Consider the following 19,876-nt stretch of genomic DNA (forward strand, 5'->3'; position numbering starts at 1 on the left):
TCCAGTTCCCACAAACTGAGCTGCCCATCATTCTGAGTCCTGACTCAAAAGATATAACTTTTCCTTTCCTTTTCCCTCCTTTGGGATACTGGCCAGATCCCAAGTCTCTAACGTCCTTCCTCCCCACAATGGGGCTGCAATCTGCCATGTGTCTGACCTCCATGCTGACTTAAATAGCATGGGTTTTTACCCTTGTCTCCTTCATTCTCCTCCTCCAGGCAGCTGCTGAGATTTATAGCTTGGCTGCCCTGAGGTGTTCTTTTAAATTCTAATAAAAATGTCCTTGAACTTAAAAAAAAAAAAAAAAAAGTGAGGACAAAATCAATCCAAGAAGGAGAAAATAGTATTTGCCTCTGGGTGGTTACCTGTCCCTTCAACATCTCTCTTCAAAATAAGAATATAATGAGATCATGGAAGAAAAGAACAAAAGAGATCATACACACACACACACACACACACACACACACACACCACACACGCCACACACACACACACACACCACACCACACACACACCACACACACCACACATACCACACACACATCACAAACACACACACCACACACACACACACCACACACACACACACCACACACCACACACACACCACACCACACACACACACACACACACACACACACACACACACACAGATATTAGAAGGGGGAGCTTTCCAAGAAGATAAGATGCTCCCTCTGCTTCTCTTGGGAATGACCCTACATGTAGACACAGTGACCCAGAAGACAGGAGAAGTCGGAATGAAGAGGAAATCCCATCTTAAGTGATGCTGAAATTGACCGACAGAATCTAGAACATAGCAGGTGCCTCAGGTGGGGCTGTGTAAACAGCCTGTAGTCACCCTCACCCTCACTCTCGATGTCTGCAAGGCCTCTCTCCATAGCTAGCAGAAGGTATCTTCTCCCTGAGTTTCACATGGTCTCCCTCTATGTGTCTGGGTCCAAATCTCTTCTTCTTATAAGGTTATCAGTCATAGTTGATGACAGCCATCCTAAAGTCCTTATTTTAACTTAATTTCCTTTATAAATACTTAGTCTCCAAATGCAATGACATTCTGAGGTACCAGGGGTCCTTACCTTTGGAGGTAAAGACACAATCCAATCCTTAACAAAGCATCCACAAACCATGTTAAAGACAAGTGACAACTGGAAGTAATGTATGCAACATGCAGTATTATTATCCAGAGTTCACATGAACCCACAAAAAAATCAGAAAAGTCCAAAAGAAAAATGGACAGAGATGATCAATAGGCAATTTGCAGAAAAATAATACAAAATAACACACATATAAAAAGATTCTCAACTTCATGGTTTTATGCAAACTAAAGCAAAATGAGATCTTTTGTTCTTCACCTCCAGATTGGTACAAATTAAAAAAAACAATAACAAAAAACCTGCTAGGTTTCATGGCACTTGGGAGGCTAAGGCAGGACAATTGCTTCGAGTTTGAGGACAGCCTGGACTATATAGTTAGTTCTAGGTCCGCTTGGGTTACAGAGGGATGCCCTGTTTCAGAACTAACTAACTAACTAACTAGCAAACTAACTAGCTAGCTAACTCCGCTGCTAATAGCCAGTTTTGACAAGGATGTGAGGAAATGGGAATTCACAATCACTAGCAGGGAGGCATCATCTCTAATGGTCATATTGAAGACTACACATATTAAAACCTAAAACGTGTATATATATTCAGTATTTTATTATTTTTATTTTATGTGTAAGACTGCATTGACTGCATGTATGTAAGTGCACCCATGTCGTGCGATGCTCCTGGAGATCAGTAAAAGGCGTCAGATTCCCTGGAACTGGAGTTATGGACAGTTGTTAGCCACCATATGGGTGCTGGGAACTGAACCCAGGTTCTCTGCAAGAACAGCCAGCGCTCTTAATCACTGAGCTATTTCTCTAGCCCCTTGATGGATATTTGTGATGACTGATCTTGGTTGTCAACTTGATACATCTGGGAAGAGGGAAATTTTACTTGAGGAACTACTTGCATCAGATTGGCCTATGTCTGTGAACTGTTAATTGATATAGGAGGGCCCTATGTTAGTGTCATGAATTTTCTGGTTTTTTTTTTTTTTTTTTTTTTTTTTTTTTTTTTTTGGTCTTTTTGAGACAGGGTCTCCCTGTAGCCCCAGCTGTCCTGGAACTCACTATGTAGACCAGGCTGGCCTTGAACTCACAGAGATCTGCCTGCCTCTGCCTCCCGAGTGCTGGAATTAAAGGTGTGTGCCACCATGCCTGGATCAATTTTCTGTTTTTTATAAGTATATATGCATATGTGTGAAAATATGTGAAAAACTTTTGTGAAGATGTTCATCAAAATAGCCAGTGGAGTTCTGGAAGGGAGAGGTGTTGAGACAAGGAAAGGCAAGTTTTCACATCTCGCTCTTCATATTTCTGTATTAACTAAGGTCTGCACAGCTAGAATAAATAAAAATTTGTGTGTTATGGGGGCTAGAGAGATGGCTTAGCGGTCAAGAGCACTGACTGCTCTTGCAGAGGACCTGGGTTCAATTCCCAGTACCCACATGGCGGCTACAAACCATCCTTAACTCCAGTTCCGGGGAATCTGATGCCCCCTTCTGACCTCCGCGGCATTACATGACACGGGTGCACTTACATACATACAGGCAATACACTCATACAAAAAATTAAAAATAAATAAAAATTTTAAAAAATCTGCATGTTCTGTATCCTGTACATCTGAGGAGGAAAAGATGAGTACCTCCTTTCAAAGATGTTTGCAGAACTCCTAGCTTCCACCTCAAGTCCTCTCAGGCTTCTAAGAATGGCAGTCACCTTCATGGGAGCCTTGATTGCCCCAAATAATTGCTTTAATCAGTGTAATTAGCAGAGCAACAATTAGGCTGGAAAGCTGGCCAGCCAGCAGGCTTCCCAGGCGGTGGCTCCTGTCCTTGGCTGTTCCGCCCCCATCCCCTTCAGTAAGTGACTTGCCTTCTTTTTAGAATATGGGGTCTCTTTCTCTTCTTGTGTTCCCTCTATGACTTTGCAGAAGGCTATGAGCAAACAGAATGCTCTGACTTGCTAGGGTTAGGGTTAGATGCTGCTAGTTTACTTTGTGTCTTACATCACAGTTCATTAGTGATTCTCACTTGTAAACTTCTCTGCTGTGCCTCTCAGCCTGCATGGTCACCTCTTTCCCTGCTCACTGAACCTCAGTCACCAAAGTTGGAAACTTGTGTTACTGTCACCCCATGCTCATACCCTACCAGACACCAACCTTCTAAAGTGATTCCCAACTGCCTTAAATCTATCCCAACTTCATCTGTAGGCACTGTGTGATTGCCTCCTACCCAGACAAATTTCAGCCATCTTCCCTCCAGTTTCCAGAGAAAGAACTAAGAAACAAACCTGAACATTCACAGCTGCTGGTGTCCACAGAACCCTGGATAGAGTTTAGTTGTTGTGTTTGGTTTTTGTTTAGAGACAGTTCTCACTCTGTGCCCCAGGCTGGCCTTGAACTCTTCATTCTCCTGCTCAGCTCCTGAGTGCTGGAATTACAGGTGTATACTACCATGTAGGGAAGAAAAAAGAAGTAATCCCTTTGCTGCCCCTCACATGGGGTAATGGCCAAGACAGATTAGCAAGAGAAAAGCATTACAAGTTTATCTGATCATAGTGTTACATGACACAGGAGTCTTCAGAGTGAACCACGAATACTTTTGCTTAGGATCAATGAAACTTAAGCAGTCAAGTAGAAAGACGATTGTACACAGAGATTGGAATAATGGAAACAGAATGGGAAATCCAGCAAAGCCTGCTCATTGCTTAGTTGTAGCAATTCTTCTTCCCAGATATGGGACAGAGTGAAGGATCTTAATTTCCTGATGTCCAGTTCCTAGGCAGAAAGGCAAGACAAAGCTGTACCTATGGTTTAGGTTTTAGGGTTGGCTTTGGGAAGGTGTTCTGGATTCTGTAATGCCCTGACTTGGGGAAGAGGAATTAGAGTCTATGTGACTTGTCTTGGGGGAGGATGAAGCCGAGAGACAGAAGGGAAGGTTAAAGGTCAAAGAGAAACTGCTTCTGAAACTTTCATTTTTGAAGTATTGTTTTCTGAGTCCCCTGAAGTCCAAATTCCTTAACATTGTGCACACAGCCCAGTCCCACTGTGCCCTTCACACCCCCAGGGAATCCCAGTAGTTCCCTTCCCCAAACTCTTTATCCAACTTTGCCTGTGGTGCTTTCTCCCAGAGGTCTTTAGGACACATGCTACTTTTCCTTTTGAGCATCCAGTCTTGTTTCTTGTGGTACCCATGCCCCATGAACCATCTCTTTCAAGCCATGTGTGGTTCACATGGGTGAGTTCAGCCCTCTGTCCCCCACTTCTGACTAAGCTAGATCAATTAGCTCCCCTGATCCTGACATTTGAACTTGAGCAGTGCAAGAGCATTGAACAGACAGATCTTCCCTGGCTCACCCCTGCTCAAGACTTTCTTATTGCTCTATGAATTATCTTCTATATAACCTTTATATCAACATATCAGCTCCTCTTTTGGTTTAAACAAGCAGGCTTATTTTGAGGCTCATAATGAAAGAATTCCTAATGAACTTCTTGGAACCAATTTTTTGGACAGAATGGAGATTGAACCCAGAGCCTTACAATGCTAGGTATGTGTTCTACCACTGAGCTACACCTTCATTGGTACAACACAAACTTGGGCTTATCCTTCAGGACCCAAGTCAAGTGTCTACTAACTCATTCTTTTAGTCAACAAATATTTGCTAAAATAATACTATGAGCCAGTGCTAAGTACTTCCAACATAATAGTAAAGGAAACAGGTGTGGTCCTTGGCCAGATGAACCCCAAGTATCCCCATACAACTATTGGAATACCTCAGAAGGTATTCCAACATTCTTCTGTTCACTGTACTCTGTAGGTATTGGTCTGGGTAGTTGATTCATTGTACCCATGTCCCTCATCCTCCTCCCCTCCACCAACAGCCATACTAATGTACCTGACATGTATTTGTTTTATTTTATTATTTTATTGATATAAGGTCTCACTATGTAGCTCCGACTGACCTGGAACTCCCTATATAGACCAGGCTGGCCTCCTACTCACAGGACTTGTCTGACTAGGTCTCATGAGTGCTGGGATTAAAGGCATGCATCACCATGCCTGGCAGCATGTAGTTTAATGCACTCTTGTGAAATGAATATTGTAGTTTTCTGGGCATATGCCTTTAACACAAGCCATATTACATCACACATTTCCTTTAGTTTTCTGTTTTTCTTCATTAAGTATGGTAGTATGTCTGATGTCAGGATTCTGATGTTTCATCTCAGTGAACTGGGGAGCCACTGGAGGAATTTGAGCAGAGCAGTGACATGATTTGAATTTCTGTTTTACAAGGAAATCTCTGGCTGCTCTGCTGAGATTAGAATTCAGGGGCACAAACATGGAAGAGGGTTAGGGGGCTACTGCAATAGCCCAGGGGACAGCTGATGGTGTTTTGAACCACAGTGTATTCCTATCGCAGGACCTTCTCCATGTAACTAAGACAAAACCAATACAAAAAATGGTTAAAAATACAACAGGAAACCCCCAAACTGACAAACAATCTGAGCTGCAAATTACTGATACTCAAAGGATTCAAACAGTAAGACACCACACCTATTATTCTGGAAAAACTAGAAAGCCAACACTAGGCTATGAGGACTTGAAAGCCCTCTTGTACTATCAGTGGGAGCTGAGCACTGAACAGCGAGGTGACACTGCTCAGTGGAGCTGGGAATGCACACACCTATACTACTCAGCAATACAGAGGAGTCATCCACCTGAAATACATACGTTCTAGGGAAATTTTCTGCAGGTTCTAAGGGGGCCAGTAAGATGCTCATTGTCACACTGCTTGTGGCCATGGTGCCCTGTGGTGAGGGCTGCCCAGGACAGATCTCTGGGAAAGTGGATGGGTCAAGTGTGATACACACTTATCCTTTCTTCAAAACATCTCTAAATCAGTGGAACTTTTAATAGCATTTTAGAGGTTATAAAACAGAAACTATCTTCCCCCGCACACAAAGGTCTGCTTTATTCTGGTATTCTCCTTAATTTCAAGAGAGGATACTGGGGTTCAGGAGCTCCAGCTACTCCTGTCTGCAGTCTGGAGGAGCCCTGGCTCTTAGAGACCAGGGAGGTGAGCACCACGGACAGCGCAGACAGCAGACAGGGCGGAGCATCCACGGAGACGTCACTGCGCGCGGAATCCCGGGGGTGCGCGCTTGCAGGCGGCCGCATCACATGACCCAGGTAATTGGCACGGCGCGCCGCGCGGCCCTCCGTGCAGCCCCCTGTCCTGCAGCCTCCGGATCGCGCGGCCCCAATCCCCCCCACCCGGTGAGCGCGGCGGCGCGACCCCGGTTCCTGCGAGCTGGTGTTCTATTCCCAGCTGCCGGGCATTGGGGCGGCTCTGCCGGCTGTCCCAAGCCGGGCCTTGGAGGCGGGGGTCGGGGTGGGAGAACGTGACCTTGGCTCTGCCCGTAATTGTGTGCAGCATCCTTTAGGACCCCCGGCCCTTTGTTCACTTGATCAGGCGAGTGCAATTTCGCGGAAAGGAGTGACTCGCTGACAGTGGGGTTTCCGGCCTTATTGCGGGATCGCCAGCCGGAAGGCTGCAGATTCCCCCTCCCACCCTCCACTTTCCATGGCCTGGGAGGAGCCTGCCCTAGAGCCTACCCTCGTGATGGGGCTGCCCAGAGCTGCTCTAAGGTTGGGGAGGGTTCAGCGTTGTGCGTCTGGCGAGAGTCGCAGGCAGCTTCGAAGTCCCAGGACATCGTGGGGACAGGCCCCTTATAGACGGTTTTAAGGTCTCTGCCCCCACTTGAAGAAACTGAGGCCCACCAATGGCTCGAGTAGTCTGAGGTCGCAGCTGTTATGGGAAGTGCTTCTCACGCCCGCACAGAGATGGGCGATGGAGGAGGGGCTGCCGTGAGCCCCTGACAGACCCCCAGGACCATGCTCTGCAGAGGCCTAGCTCCGACAGCCCCCCCCCCCCAGTCCCAAGGGCTAAGCCAATCTGTGTAGCCTCTCCCAACACATGCAGCACCTTTTTATAACACCTCCCAAACAGGCACCACCCGCCTTTATACTTCTCCACTTATGGGGTTCAGCTCAGCCTTCCTCTCTGCAAAGAAAATAAGTTGTCCTTGCCCTGCCTTACTCCTTGGAGACTTGCCTTCTCTCGAATCAGGCCAACTCAAGTTGTTTGTTCCTGAGCAAAATGAGTCCAGTTCCCAGGACAGGACTAGAATGGTAGAGAATGCAGGCTCTGCTGCTCCCCAGCTTGAGGTCTTGGAGTGGGCCTCTCCCCTCTCTGACCTCTGCTGACCGGTTTCTCCCAAGGGATCCATTATGGAGCACCTCTGCTTGAGTACACTGGGGGAGGCTTAGTGGCAGGGTGCCTGCACTGGTTGTCCAGACTACTGGATGGCATTGTCCCAGAGAGGACACCCCAAAGGTCTGTTCATCAGGGGCTTGCACTAGGCACTTTATGTTGGGGTCCTTGCTGTTGCCAAGTGGGGCTAGCTAGGGCTCTGGCTGTAGAGTCAGAGCCCTCCAGAGTTCCGGGGTCCTCAGGCTTGGCTGGGGTGGGGGTTGGAGTGGCTGGCTGCCTGCCCACCTGCCAGGTTGGGTGAAGGCCATACCAGTGTCTGGCTGCCCAGACTTTTCAGTGCTTGTAAAACACAGTGTTCCCACATAGGGCCAGGCCTGATACAGCCAGGCATTGTCCCTATCTGGCCCATTTGTCCTATTTCCCCTGTGGGGGGTGGGGCTGGCAGAGGAAGACCTGGAGTTGACCTTAATGCTGTTGTCAAAAAGACACAAGTTCTGAAGCACACAGAGCTGGTAACTCTCCACCTTAGCCTTTTCTGCCTCAGTATCCCTGTTTCTAAAACAGGTGACCACTCATGGGATGTTGCAAGCATCTACTGAGCACAGTGACTCCAGACTTGGTGCTCCCTGACTGTGCTCTTAGTTTTATTACCCTGGGTGTGGGCAGCATCTAGTTTCCTTGCTGTGTGGAATGCAGATGCTGAAGCCCCATGGTTGTTTGGGTTCTTGTGATGCCTCAGATTGTGTCCCCAGCTGCCTAACCCTAGAGCTCACATCTAGCCCTTAGAAAGCTGCTGCTCCAGTGGGACCAGCTCCAAGTGGCTCACTGTGGGGCCTGGCCACCCTGGCTCAGGGGCTGAACAGGTAGGAGCAGATCCTGGGGCACTGGGGCACTCAGAGTCCTGCTAGCCGCCTCCTTCCTCCCTGCAGTGGAATGTAGTTTTTAGTAATTAATTTTCCTCTGTTCTGACTTGCTGCAGGTTGCCTCAGGAGACCACCCTTTCTTGACTGAGGAACTTCCTCTTCCTTCCAGCTCATGTGAGTTTGCAAGCGCAAGGGGAGGCAGCCCAGGAGAGACTACTCTGCCCTGGCTCGATCCCTTGCAGAAACTCAGTAGTGTCCGGACTTGGTTTAGCTGATGGCAGGGGTGGGGTTGGTGGCCTGTTGATGGAGCACATCCAGGAACATTGATTCAGGACTAATTGTAAGCAGGGTCCAGGAACTGGTTATACGTCAGAATACATGTGAGGGGCCACAGGCTTCTGGACTCTGGTGGGTGGATCTGGTGTACCCTGTTCTTATGCCGGAGTTCTGTGGGAAGAAGGACATCAGCCAGTCTTCAGTCCGACCTACTCAGTGTCCAGGCAGTGACTGGCCTGGGCGGATGAAGGGCTGTTGCTCACAGCCATCCCGTGAGGTGGAAGAACAGAAGTCCTACTTTACATGTGCTAGCAGGGACCTGGAGCAGCAAGGGTCTCACTGGGTCTACACAGGAAGCCTGGGGTTCCCCAGGAGCAGAGGAGACCTTTAGAACTCCTGTCCTAGGTGGGGCTGAGGGAGTCTCACCATGGAAAGCCTCCCCATCATTCAGGGCAGGGAAATGACTCGACAAGTGAGAAGAGCCCAACATTGTGTTCCCCCAGCTGGATAGGCCTCCAGCCTGGATGTACCCTGGGGTTTCAGCTGTCCCAGGTGCCATTTTTCCAGAGTATGAGTTCCAGGCAGTGTTAGGAGCCAATTAGGCAACTGCAGCAGAGGTCTGGGCATTGGGCTGCCTTTGGTTCTGCCTCTACCACACTGAACCTGAGTCCTCTGCTGTGATGTGGGGCTGCTGTTGAGGCCTGGCTGAGCCTAGGGTGGAGGACACACCGCTGAGCCAGTATTGCAGTCATTACTTCTGGTCAAAAATCAGAGACTCCAGCACGTATATCTCATCCTTCACCCCCTTGCTCCCCAGTCTTCTTCCTGCCTTTTCTGACCATGTGCAGCACACTCAGTGTCTGGAAGACCTCTGCCCCACTTCCAGGCTAGTGGGCTATGTGTCCATCTGTTCTTGGGGTTACTGCTTTCATATGCCCTGTGACCCTCTAAGTGGATTCTGGGGTCTGAGCTGCATGCTCCCCTGAGGCAGGAGGTTTCAGATGGGGGTGGCGGGGTTCTGGGACCAGCAGAGAGGGAGCCTGGGCTGGAGAGAAGGGCCCAGGGTATTTTGAATAGGTTTACTAAACTGAGCTCTCCCCCTAGGAAGTTAAGCTGAAATTGTCACCTCCATCCTACCTTAGCTTGAATAAGCCACTGCTTAGTGCTACTGCAGGTGCTGGGAATGAATGCACACCTGTCAGAACTTTCTCTTGTCTGGGTCCTGTGATTTATACTCTTTTCTCATTGTTCACGTTCAGAATGAGCCAGCTGAGGCTGCTGCCATCCAGGTTGGGGGCACAGGCCACAAGGCTCCTGGCTGCACGGGATGGCCTGGTGATAAAGATGCGCAGCAGGTCTTCCATGCCACCGACCACCTTCCCAAGCAGCAGAGGTAGAGGCAGTGCCAGTTACGTGGAGGAGATGTACTTTGCCTGGTTGGAAAACCCTCACAGTGTTCATAAGGTCAGCAACCGCCTTCTTCAGTTTCTGGGAGCTGCTGGGGAGGACAGTGTGTGTGTTGGGGGGAATCTCAGGCCTTGAGTATAAAAGGGCCTGTCCTGAGGGAGGGAGAGGCTTCTTGCTTTCTTGCTGATGAATCTGGTGGGAGGTATTCCCATGTGATAGACCATTGATGGTACCCTGCCCAGCATGCCTGGCTCTGCCCAGCATACTCAAGACATGTCCTGCCCAGTTATTCTGAGCTCTCTCCAGATGGCTCCTAGAATGGAATAAGAAAATAAATGCCAATAGATAATATATGATCAGATAAACTAGTACCTCTTGATGGTTAAAAACTAAATGAGAGGAAAATAAAGTTACCATATCCAAACCAAAAAGTATGAAAAAAATCATGAGGTCCCTCCCAGTCCACGTTTTTTTTTTTTTAAAGACAGGTTCTCCCTGTAACCCTGGCTAGCCTAGAACTCATGTGTAGACCAGGTTGGCCTTGATTTCAGAAATCCACCTAAGTGCTGGGATTAAAGTGTGTGCCACCACACCTGGCATAATTTATTCGTAGCGTCTCTGTGTAAGATTTTCTTTATATAAACATTTTGCAAATGTTTGCCGAATCTCCCTGTGTGGGGCTTGACCCCTTGCAGAAACCCAGTGGCATCCTGACTTGGTTTAGCTCATGGCAGGGATGGGGTCAGTGGTCTGTTGGCAGAGGTTAATTCTAAGATAACTGAATCTCCTCCTCTTTTCCACAAATGTAGCTTTTTTTTTTTTTTTTTTTTTTTTTTTTGCTGGTTGGGGGGCAGATTTATTTCAAAATAAACCTAACCCCCCCCTTTTTTCCCAAATTTAACTTTTTTTTTTTTTTTTTTTTTTTTTTGAGGTAAGGTCTCCCTGTAGCCTCAGCTAGCTTGGAACTTGCTATATAGACCAGGCTGGCCTTGAACTCACAGGGATACACCTGCCTCTGCCTCCTAAGTGCTGGGATCAAAGGTGTGTGTCACCACACCTGGCTCTGCAAAGGTAGCATTTTAGCAATCCTGTTTTGGTTTTTGCTTCTTACACTTGGCTATCTGTCTTCTATTGCTCTATGTTAGACCCTAAAGAGGCCCATTTTTTTTCTACCTGTGTAGTATTCCATCACATGGATGATAATTTTGTCCCTGCTTCTGGTCTACTTTCTGTCCATTGTCATGAACAATGCTGCAGTGTGTACTTGTGTCTGCATAGCTGTCTGTAGGAGAAATTTCCCATAATCCAAAAGTATATGTACATGCAATTTTGGTATGTTTTGCCAAATTACTTTCCTTGGGGTTTTTTCAGTCAGTTCTCCCACTATTACAGTATGGGAGTGAGCTGAGGGAAGCAGTTTTGTTTCATCTTGTTCTGTAGTACTGGGGATGGAACCCAGGGCCTCACCCATGCTAGACAAGCCTTCTCCCACTGACCCCACCAGCAGTCCTGCCCCAGGAAAGACTATTGCTTATTCTCTTGGAAAACAGAAGTATCTGCACGTAAGCGTGCCAGACTGCTCCTCCGTGCAGCAGCCACACGCCCTTCTCAGCCTTGTTTTTGTAGCGTGTGTTGGCAGCATTCCAGATCCACAGTAACAAATGCCCCCTTTCTCAGAACACTGCTTGGTCTTCCAGATTCAAAATCTGCTTTCATTCACTTAGTCAGTTTCCTATTGATGGTCATTTAGGTTGTTTGTATGTCACCATTTTTATAAGCAACCCTGGAGGGAACATCTGGGCACACAAATATAAGTCCGTCTGTTTAATGAATTACCAGCAGCGCAATTATTGCTTTAAAAAAATCCATGTGTGGGGGCTGGAGAGGTGACTCAGTGGTTAAGAGCACTGGGAGGACCCGGGTTCGGTTCTCAGCACCCACATGGCAGCTAACAACGATCTATAACTCTAGTTCCAGAGGATCTAAAGCCCTCTTCTGACCTCTGCAGGCATTGCATGACATGGGTACATTTAACACGCATGTAGGCAAATACATATAAGATAAAACTAATAAAAATAAAATATTTTTAAAAATCCATGCATTGATCTTGTGGAGGGTCTCCCTGCCACAGTGCACAGTGACCTTTACTAAGAACTCTGTAACCCACCATATGGAGGGCTATTTTTCTTCAGGGCAGAAACCCCTGTCATTACTGAAGACACACAAACACGCACGCACGCGTGCACTCACACACACACAACTGCATCCTGAGGTGAGCTGGGCTCTGGGTAAGTGGCTTAGGCTAGGGTCTCTGAAGTAAGGCTCTGAGAAGACCCTGAAAATCATGGTTCTCAAGAACACTCCAGGGACCCCAAGTCCTCCCACGTCCTGACTTGTCTGTGTTCTTCCTTTTGCCCTGCCCAGTCCTGGGACAGCTTCTTCCGGAATGCGAGTGAGGAGGCATCTGTGAGCCCTGTTCACCCACAGCCCCCATCTGTTATCCAGGAGAGCAGACCTGCAGTCTCAAGTAGAGCCAAGACCAGCAAACTGGTAGAGGATCACCTGGCGGTGCAGTCTCTGATCCGTGCCTACCAGGTGAGGGCGACTGAGACTGGGAGGACAGGATAGAGTGTGCACCACCAAAGGGAATCTGAGCTCCAGCGTCACCTCCCCAGAAGGCCATCTTTCTGCATCTCCCTGGCAGCTTTTGTGCATACTGGTTTTCTGGCTTGTCTGTCTCCTGAGTGGTTGTCAGTCTTGCATATACCATGCCCTAGTACCTAGAAGAACACTTAGTAGATGATCAATTGCAGTTGGTATTGAGACAGGGGAATACACTGATACTTGTTGATGTTCAGTTTCTAAGACTGTATACAGCAGGTGCTTTATTAGTACAGATGGAGTGAATGAATAATTCACCAAACAGCTGCCCATTCTGGAGATGGGCTCTCCCACCCAGGGTCCCCAGGCTTGGCCCCATCTTTAGCAGTGTGTCTTGGTCCACATTCTTGACTGAACAGGACTAATTGGAGGGCTGCTCTGATGTTGCTGCCATAACAAGGGTAATCATTGAGGATCTCATGGGAACTGATGGTAGAAGGCATTCTGTAAGGAAAACGTGGCATGCAGAGGGTGATTCTGGGTCTCCTGGGCCCTTGAAGAGCCTCAGTGGGAGGGAGCAACAAGCTGTTACATGGGCCTGGGAGCACTGGGGTGTTAGCAAATGGAAACAATGCCTTGCCTCCCACTAGGCACCCTCTGTGTGGGAGTGTGGAATAGAAATATGTTCCCAGGGCACCAGCTTCCCTGGTGGCGGGAAGGTGGCAGAGTAGGGCTCTCAGTGGCCTGAGGACCCATGGACAGTGCAACACAATAACTGGTTGTAATGGCAGAACATCCCTAATCCAAAACAATTAAAAAAAAACCCAAATCTGAAACCTTTTCAGGATCAACATGACATCACAAGTGGAAAATTCCACATCTGACCTTAAGTGATGGGTTGCAGTCACAACACAGGTGCACTAAGAACACTGTATGTGCTGTGTAAAATCCCTTTCCAGCTCTGTGTACAAGGTGTTTGTGAAACAGAAGTAAATCATGTTTAGACGTGGGTCCCCTCTCCAACCTACCACATTACATATGTGTAAATATCCCCAAATTGAAGAGTGTGGTATTTCAGATAAGGGGTCTTTGGTGTGCTTTCTTGACTGGATGAAAGAAGCACAAAGTGACCTCGTGATTGACTTTGACAAGAGCAAGAAGGTAAAACTGCATATTACATACAGAGACTGACATCCAGATGCTGCAGGGCAGAGTTCGTAGTCCTTCTGCTATTCTTTGAAGTTCTCTTTGTCTGATTGTTTGTGCGTGTGTGTGTGTGTGTGTGTGTGTGTGTGTGTATGTGTGTGTGTATGTATGTGTATGTGTGTGTGTTGCATGTACATGAGTGTGCAGATGTGCATGCATGTGGAGGCCACAGCAGGACATCAGGTGTCTTCCTCTATTGCTCTCTTGCCTTACTGCTTGGAGACAGGGTCTCTCACTAAATCGGAAGTTGGCTGTCTTGCCTAGGCTAGTTGGCCAGCAAGCTCTTCGCCTGTTTTGCTCCTCCCCCCACCTGCTCAGTGCTGGAGTTACAGGCACACACAGCCATGCCTGGCTTTCTATGGGTGCTAGGGATTTGAACTCAGGTCCTCATGATTGCAGATTAAATGCTCTTATTCAACCCCTATTGCCATGTAATCCAGGAGTGAAGCTAAGGAGGACCTTGAACTCTTGATCCTGCCATCATCTCCCAAGTGCTGAGATTATAGGCATGTCCCACCATGCTGGCTTGCTTTTAAAAATTGTTTATTTATTTATTTTTATTGTATGAGTGTTTTGCCTGCATGTATGTAAGTACACCATGCGCATGCAGTACTCCGGGAGGCCAGAAGAGGGCATTGGATCCCTGGAACTGTTTTTGTTTTTTGTTTTTAAAGTTTTTGCTCCTTTTTTTAAAAAAAAATTTATTATTTTTTGTGTATGAGTGTTTTGCCTGCAAATACCACATGCCCACAGAGGACAGAAGAGGGTATTGGTGTCAGATCTCCTGGAACTTGAGCTATGGATGGTTGTTAGCTGTGTGTGGGTGCAGGGAATCAAACCCAGCTCCTCTGGAAGAACAGCAAGTGTTCTTAACTGCTGAGCCATCCCTCTAGCCCTTGTCCTTTTGTTGTATAATTAGTCAAGACCAGATTCAGGATACTCCTAGCACAGTCATCTCTGGATTCAGGCATTGCCTGTTTGAAGCAAGAGCTTGATAACCCATAGGCTGCAGTGGTTGATGTGTCTTAAGTCTCCTGCCCTCTACAGCTCTTTTTCTGTTTCTTGTATTTCTCACCTGTTTTGGTGGAAGGGACCAGGATGTTTCTCCTGTAGTTTTCCTGAATCAGGGTTTCACTGGTTGCATATCCATAGTGTTGTTTACTTGTCCCTTTGTCCCATGTAAATTGGTTCTGAGGTCTGGAGGCTCCATCCAGTATAGACTTGATTTCCTCCATCAGCTTCCTGTTGGGGATGGGGATGAGCCTTTCAGCAGTGAGCAGCCAGGGATGGTAAGTATTCTCATACTAGCTTGCTTTCTGTATTACCTGAGATGCTTGTCAGGGGAAAGTTCCCTCTGTCCTCTGTACACAGAGGTGCACATTGTGGAGGGAAGGTAGGGCTAGCACTTGAGTTTTCCTTTTATTGACTGATTTTTAAGACTATGACATGATTCCCTTGCATCCTTCAAAAGTACCCAGTGGAGGTGGTGTTCCTTCTGCTGCTCTTCCCTTAACCTCTGTCTTCTGGCTTTGAGAGGTAATGATCCTCCTGCCACAGCCTTACAGGTTCTAGGATTAGAGGTGTGTACCACCACACCAGCTTCCTTTTTTAAATTGCTTCACACAAGTACACAAATTGAAAAATATTCAGTGAATTTCAATCTGTTGTAGATTATATATGTACACACACACACACACACACACACACACACACACACACACGTGTGACTCCTCCTACATTATTGTTACTCCAGCCCTATGTAACTCCAACTTTTATTTTCCTCATCACCTTGAAGACACACACACACACACACACACACAGATCACCATGTGTTCTCATTCCCAGCCCTGGAAGTGTTTAGTGCTCCCTTGCTTTCTGGCCTAATAAGATGCTTCAAATCCATCTTGTACATTTTCCCCTTCCAGAACCATCTAGGCTCTGAGAATATTTACTATCAGTCTAGTCATTTCAGTGATCAGAGCTGGAAGGGTGTATGTTTTAGAAAGGTAACATACATTATGCATTTATACTGATGCAGCTACGTACTTCAAATGCAGGACTAAGGGTTTGACCTCATCCATCTTATGGCACCATCTCCTTTCAAAGATGCCAAAAATAGATGTTCTCAGAGAGGCCAGTGCAGTGGCTTATGTGATTCCTACAGCCCACATGCAGCAGTCTTAGAATAACAATTTCCCTCTGTTACCACTGATTGGCAATAGGAAAGTTTATGAATTTTTCCCTGTAGCTGTTTGTCTTTAGGGAATATTCCACTGGCCGAATGGCATAGTCCTTCTCTGAGTAGCCTTCCCGCTAAATGGATGGATATATGTTCTCATTTGTCTCATCTTGTTTTTCAATTTTTAAATCTAAATTCAGTTTTTAGTGTAAAATACAAGATTCCAAAGTCAAATCTTCAAAGCAAGATAGATTCTTAAAAGCCTGGCTTTTAGGAATCTTATTTTTAAAATCCTATTTGTTCAATCTTATTTTATCATATCCCTATGGATGATATTTTTTTTCTATTTTGTTTTTTTAGTTTATGATTTCATCTTTTAATGCCTATAGCCTCATTTATTTTATTTAATTTTAAAACACTCTATTTAATCTTTTTAAAGTTTTCTTTATCATTATTATGTGTGTGTGTATTGTATATGTGCATGCATAAGTGTGCGTATATGCAAGGCTCTGGAGCCTGGCTCACAGCAGATGGGAATTTTCCTTACTCTATGTGTTTTATCTTGTTCCTATGCTGGATTCCTGTTGATGGACACTTTGGAAGTTTTTGGACTTTTGCAGTTACTAATGGTGTGCAGTATATGCCTTATGTGCAAGTCTTTTCCTATTTTCACCAGCTGAGCTCTTGCCACCTACATGGCCATTGTGTGTCTCACAAGTGACAGCGCACTAGGCTGTGTTGTGAGCTGGAACTCTGAAGCTGGAAGTCAAGACAGGGCTCTAGCTTCACTCAATGTGAAGGTCTGTTTAGCTGAGACTCAGTTCAGTCTTGTTACTTTCCCTTTTCCCAGATCCGAGGCCACCATGTAGCCCAGCTGGACCCCTTGGGCATCCTGGATGCAGACCTGGACTCCTTTGTGCCTTCAGACTTGATCACAACCATTGATAAGTTGGGTGAGAGTTGGGATCCTTCTCTGTCACCAGACAGTACCAAACTAACTGGTGCTTATGGCCCAGTGGGAGGCTTCTGGGCCCTAGAGTCCAGCCTGAGCCCACCATACCTCTGGGTCTGTGTGACTCCTCTGTCTGTGCCCTGTTACTACTATACAGTGTCCCCGAGAGGGTTGTGTTCCAACCTTCACTAGGCTGCACACTGTCCAAGTCTACCCTCAAGGCAGGAGGTGGGTACTGACTCTCCTTACTTCATCTCATGGATGGAAGGACAGGGCTTCCAGATGGGCTTGAAGGGCAGTTGCAGAGGATATCATTGGTAGGTTCAGGGATACTTCCCAACCTCGGTCTTTCCTCCTCTTGTTGCCTCGGGCTCCTAGCCTTCTACGACCTGGAGGAGGCTGACCTGGATAAGGAATTTCAGCTGCCCACCACCACCTTCATTGGGGGCTCAGAAAACACGCTGTCTTTGAGGGAGATCATTCGGCGCCTGGAGGTGAGCCCAGGGACACATGTCCAGCACACCTCTGGAGCTCTCGAGGTTGTGAGGAGGAAGGGAGGGTTCTTCCTTTTTGGTTCCAGACTCGAGCTGTCAACCCTCTACCTGGTTCCTCATGGACTCCCCACCTGCCCAACTAGAGCACCTACTGCCAGCACATTGGCCTGGAGTTCATGTTCATTAATGATGTGGAGCAATGCCAGTGGATCCGGCAGAAGTTTGAGACGCCTGGTGTGATGCAGTTCTCCAGTGAGGAGAAGCGGACCCTCCTGGCCCGGCTGGTGCGCTCCATGAGGTCAGCACCATCTGGATGGGCAGCCTGTGTGGCTGAAGGGCCTGGCAAGGGAAGGTGGACTGACCTGGCCCCCCTGGAGCCCTTAGGCAAAACATCAGGGCCACATGTTCGGTTACTTTGGCAAAGAGCTGGCTGGAGGTAGAACCAAATAGGTGGGTAGAGATGGGAGTTCAGGGAAACATGGCAGCAGAGGTCATGCTGAGCAAGGGCAGAAGTAACAGGATGTGTCTGTGGATATGACAGAACAGAGTGCTGTCCCTGCGCTGTCCCTGGCATCGGTGAATGTGACAACACCCCTGGTGGCGGCAGTGGGACTCTATCCACTGATTTCCCCAAAGCTGGGACCTCCCAGCAGACATAGAGGTGCACCTGGCTCAGCTGCTGAGTATTAAATGGCTTCCTGAGCAGTGGGGCATGAGGTGAACTTAGAATTTAAGAGGTCTTAGGGGCTTATCCTGTGGGCAGGAGGGTGTGGGCCTGGAATAGTGGAAGATAGCCTGTTAGGGAAGTTTGGCTGTGAAGAGGGGGTGGCATCTGGGAAGGGGTGCCAGTGGAGATTTGGGGAAGTTCCTAGCTTGTCTTGGCTTGCGTTCCTTGTTGGGTGGCTATGACATGGTGTCCAGGGTGGATCCTGGACTATTCTGGAGGGAGGTGACTTTGGCCTTCCTGTGTCCTGGAAATCCAGCTCCCAGTGCTTGTGAAAAGCCCCCAGGAACACCGCCCTGCCCCTCTTCTACCCCATCTCTTCCCTTCCCTGTCCTCCAAACAGGTTTGAAGACTTCCTGGCTAGGAAGTGGTCTTCAGAAAAGCGCTTTGGCCTGGAGGGCTGTGAAGTCATGATTCCTGCTCTCAAGACCATCATTGACAAATCCAGTGAGATGGGGATTGAGAACGTCATTCTGGGGATGCCACACAGGTGGGACCATTGATTCCGGGCCTGGGGTCTTGGGGAGGGAGGGGATGGAAGTCAAGGCGAGGAGACAATGGTAGGATTTTAGGCAAGAAGAAGGTTCTCAGAGTTTGTAACCTAGCCTACTCTTCTTGGAAAGAGCCAGATACTTGGCCACAGACACATGGGTCCGGTTCTCTGGACATGAGGCTGCTCTTTCGGAGGGGCAGGACTTTAGACTGGGGCACACAGTACTTGAGATTTCTGTGAGCAAGGAGATGCCGAGGGCTGTGTTCAAGGATATAGACATAGATCTCTGGAGATGAGTGGAGGATCTCTGTTCCAGCTCTAAGTTGACTCTATGTTTTTCTTGAAGAGTCTTGCTCACCAGCAGTCTGTGGGAAAGAGTCTCAGTGTGCCAAGGAAGCTGCTTAGTTGGGCTAGCCAACTATATCAGAGCTGTATTGCCTAAGGCACTCTAGATGCAGGGTGTGGAAGGTCCCTGTCTTGGCTGGTTTGCTAGGAATCTGAAGTTTACCTGCCACAGTATCTGTCCTCTGAGGGGCCTAGAAATGCCTAGAGTCTAGTGGGAGGTTGGGCAGAGCTGGCCCAGCATCCAAGGTGGCATGGAACATATGGCTTCATGGCTCGAGCTGTTGGAACAGCTGGAGAAGATGGTGCCTGGGAGATGGGGTGGTTCAAACATCTGTGATGGTGCTGGTTGTGTACTCAACCAGGAGGGCCCTGGGAACAGAGGGGCCATCCAGGCCAGGCCAGGCCTCCACAGTGTGAACAATGACCTCAGGGCTAGAAGACTCTTCCTAGAAGAGCTGAGGAATGTTCCTTGGGTTCTTCGACCAATAGGACCTTGAGAGTCTGACCTCAAGGAAGCCTCCCCTTCTTATAGGGCAGGGAGTCAGGCTTGGGGTCATTGTTGGCTTGGGGCCAATGGGCTCTGGGGGTCAGCTTTGAGTTACCTGTGTATCCCTATCAGGCGGGTGCAGTAACTGCCTCAAATGGGAAGTTCAAGCTGAACTGAAGATTCTCAGGTCCATAACTTCCTCTTTGTCCTCTGAATTATACCTCTGGGAATTCCTGATCTGTGTTTTCTTTGCCCTGTCCTGCTCAAAGCTGCTGCTGGCTGGTCTGGAGGGACATGTGAGCAGCTCTGAGGCATTAGTAAACTAAGTTCACAGGGAGGTGCCAAGGATTGGGTCAGATTTTGGTTGGGAGAGTGAAGACCTGCTTTGTGACTGGGTGGCTTCCTGCCCCTCCCCTGAGGGCTTCTGGAATCACTGGTGTGTGTGTGGGCGGGGTGCGGGGGGGGGGGGGG

General features: G+C 47.8%; 1 protein-coding gene across 1 annotated transcript in view; it reads left to right on the forward strand.

Moving 5' to 3' along the window:
• Positions 1-6,112: 6,112 nt before the first annotated feature.
• The window catches only part of Ogdhl (oxoglutarate dehydrogenase like), a 28,323-nt gene continuing 14,559 nt past the window's right edge, over positions 6,113-19,876 (forward strand). The window contains exons 1-8 of the mRNA XM_008834111.3: positions 6,113-6,294; positions 8,358-8,415; positions 9,777-9,981; positions 12,349-12,519; positions 16,761-16,863; positions 17,241-17,356; positions 17,500-17,654; positions 18,424-18,570. Coding sequence (XP_008832333.1) covers positions 9,778-9,981; positions 12,349-12,519; positions 16,761-16,863; positions 17,241-17,356; positions 17,500-17,654; positions 18,424-18,570 — 896 coding nt within the window. The 5' untranslated portion in view covers positions 6,113-6,294; positions 8,358-8,415; position 9,777. The remainder of the gene's footprint in view (positions 6,295-8,357; positions 8,416-9,776; positions 9,982-12,348; positions 12,520-16,760; positions 16,864-17,240; positions 17,357-17,499; positions 17,655-18,423; positions 18,571-19,876) is intronic.

Source organism: Nannospalax galili, unplaced genomic scaffold, assembly GCF_000622305.1.
Source record: "Nannospalax galili isolate Female #2095 unplaced genomic scaffold, S.galili_v1.0 scaffold996, whole genome shotgun sequence".
NCBI classification, from domain to species: Eukaryota; Metazoa; Chordata; class Mammalia; order Rodentia; family Spalacidae; genus Nannospalax; species Nannospalax galili.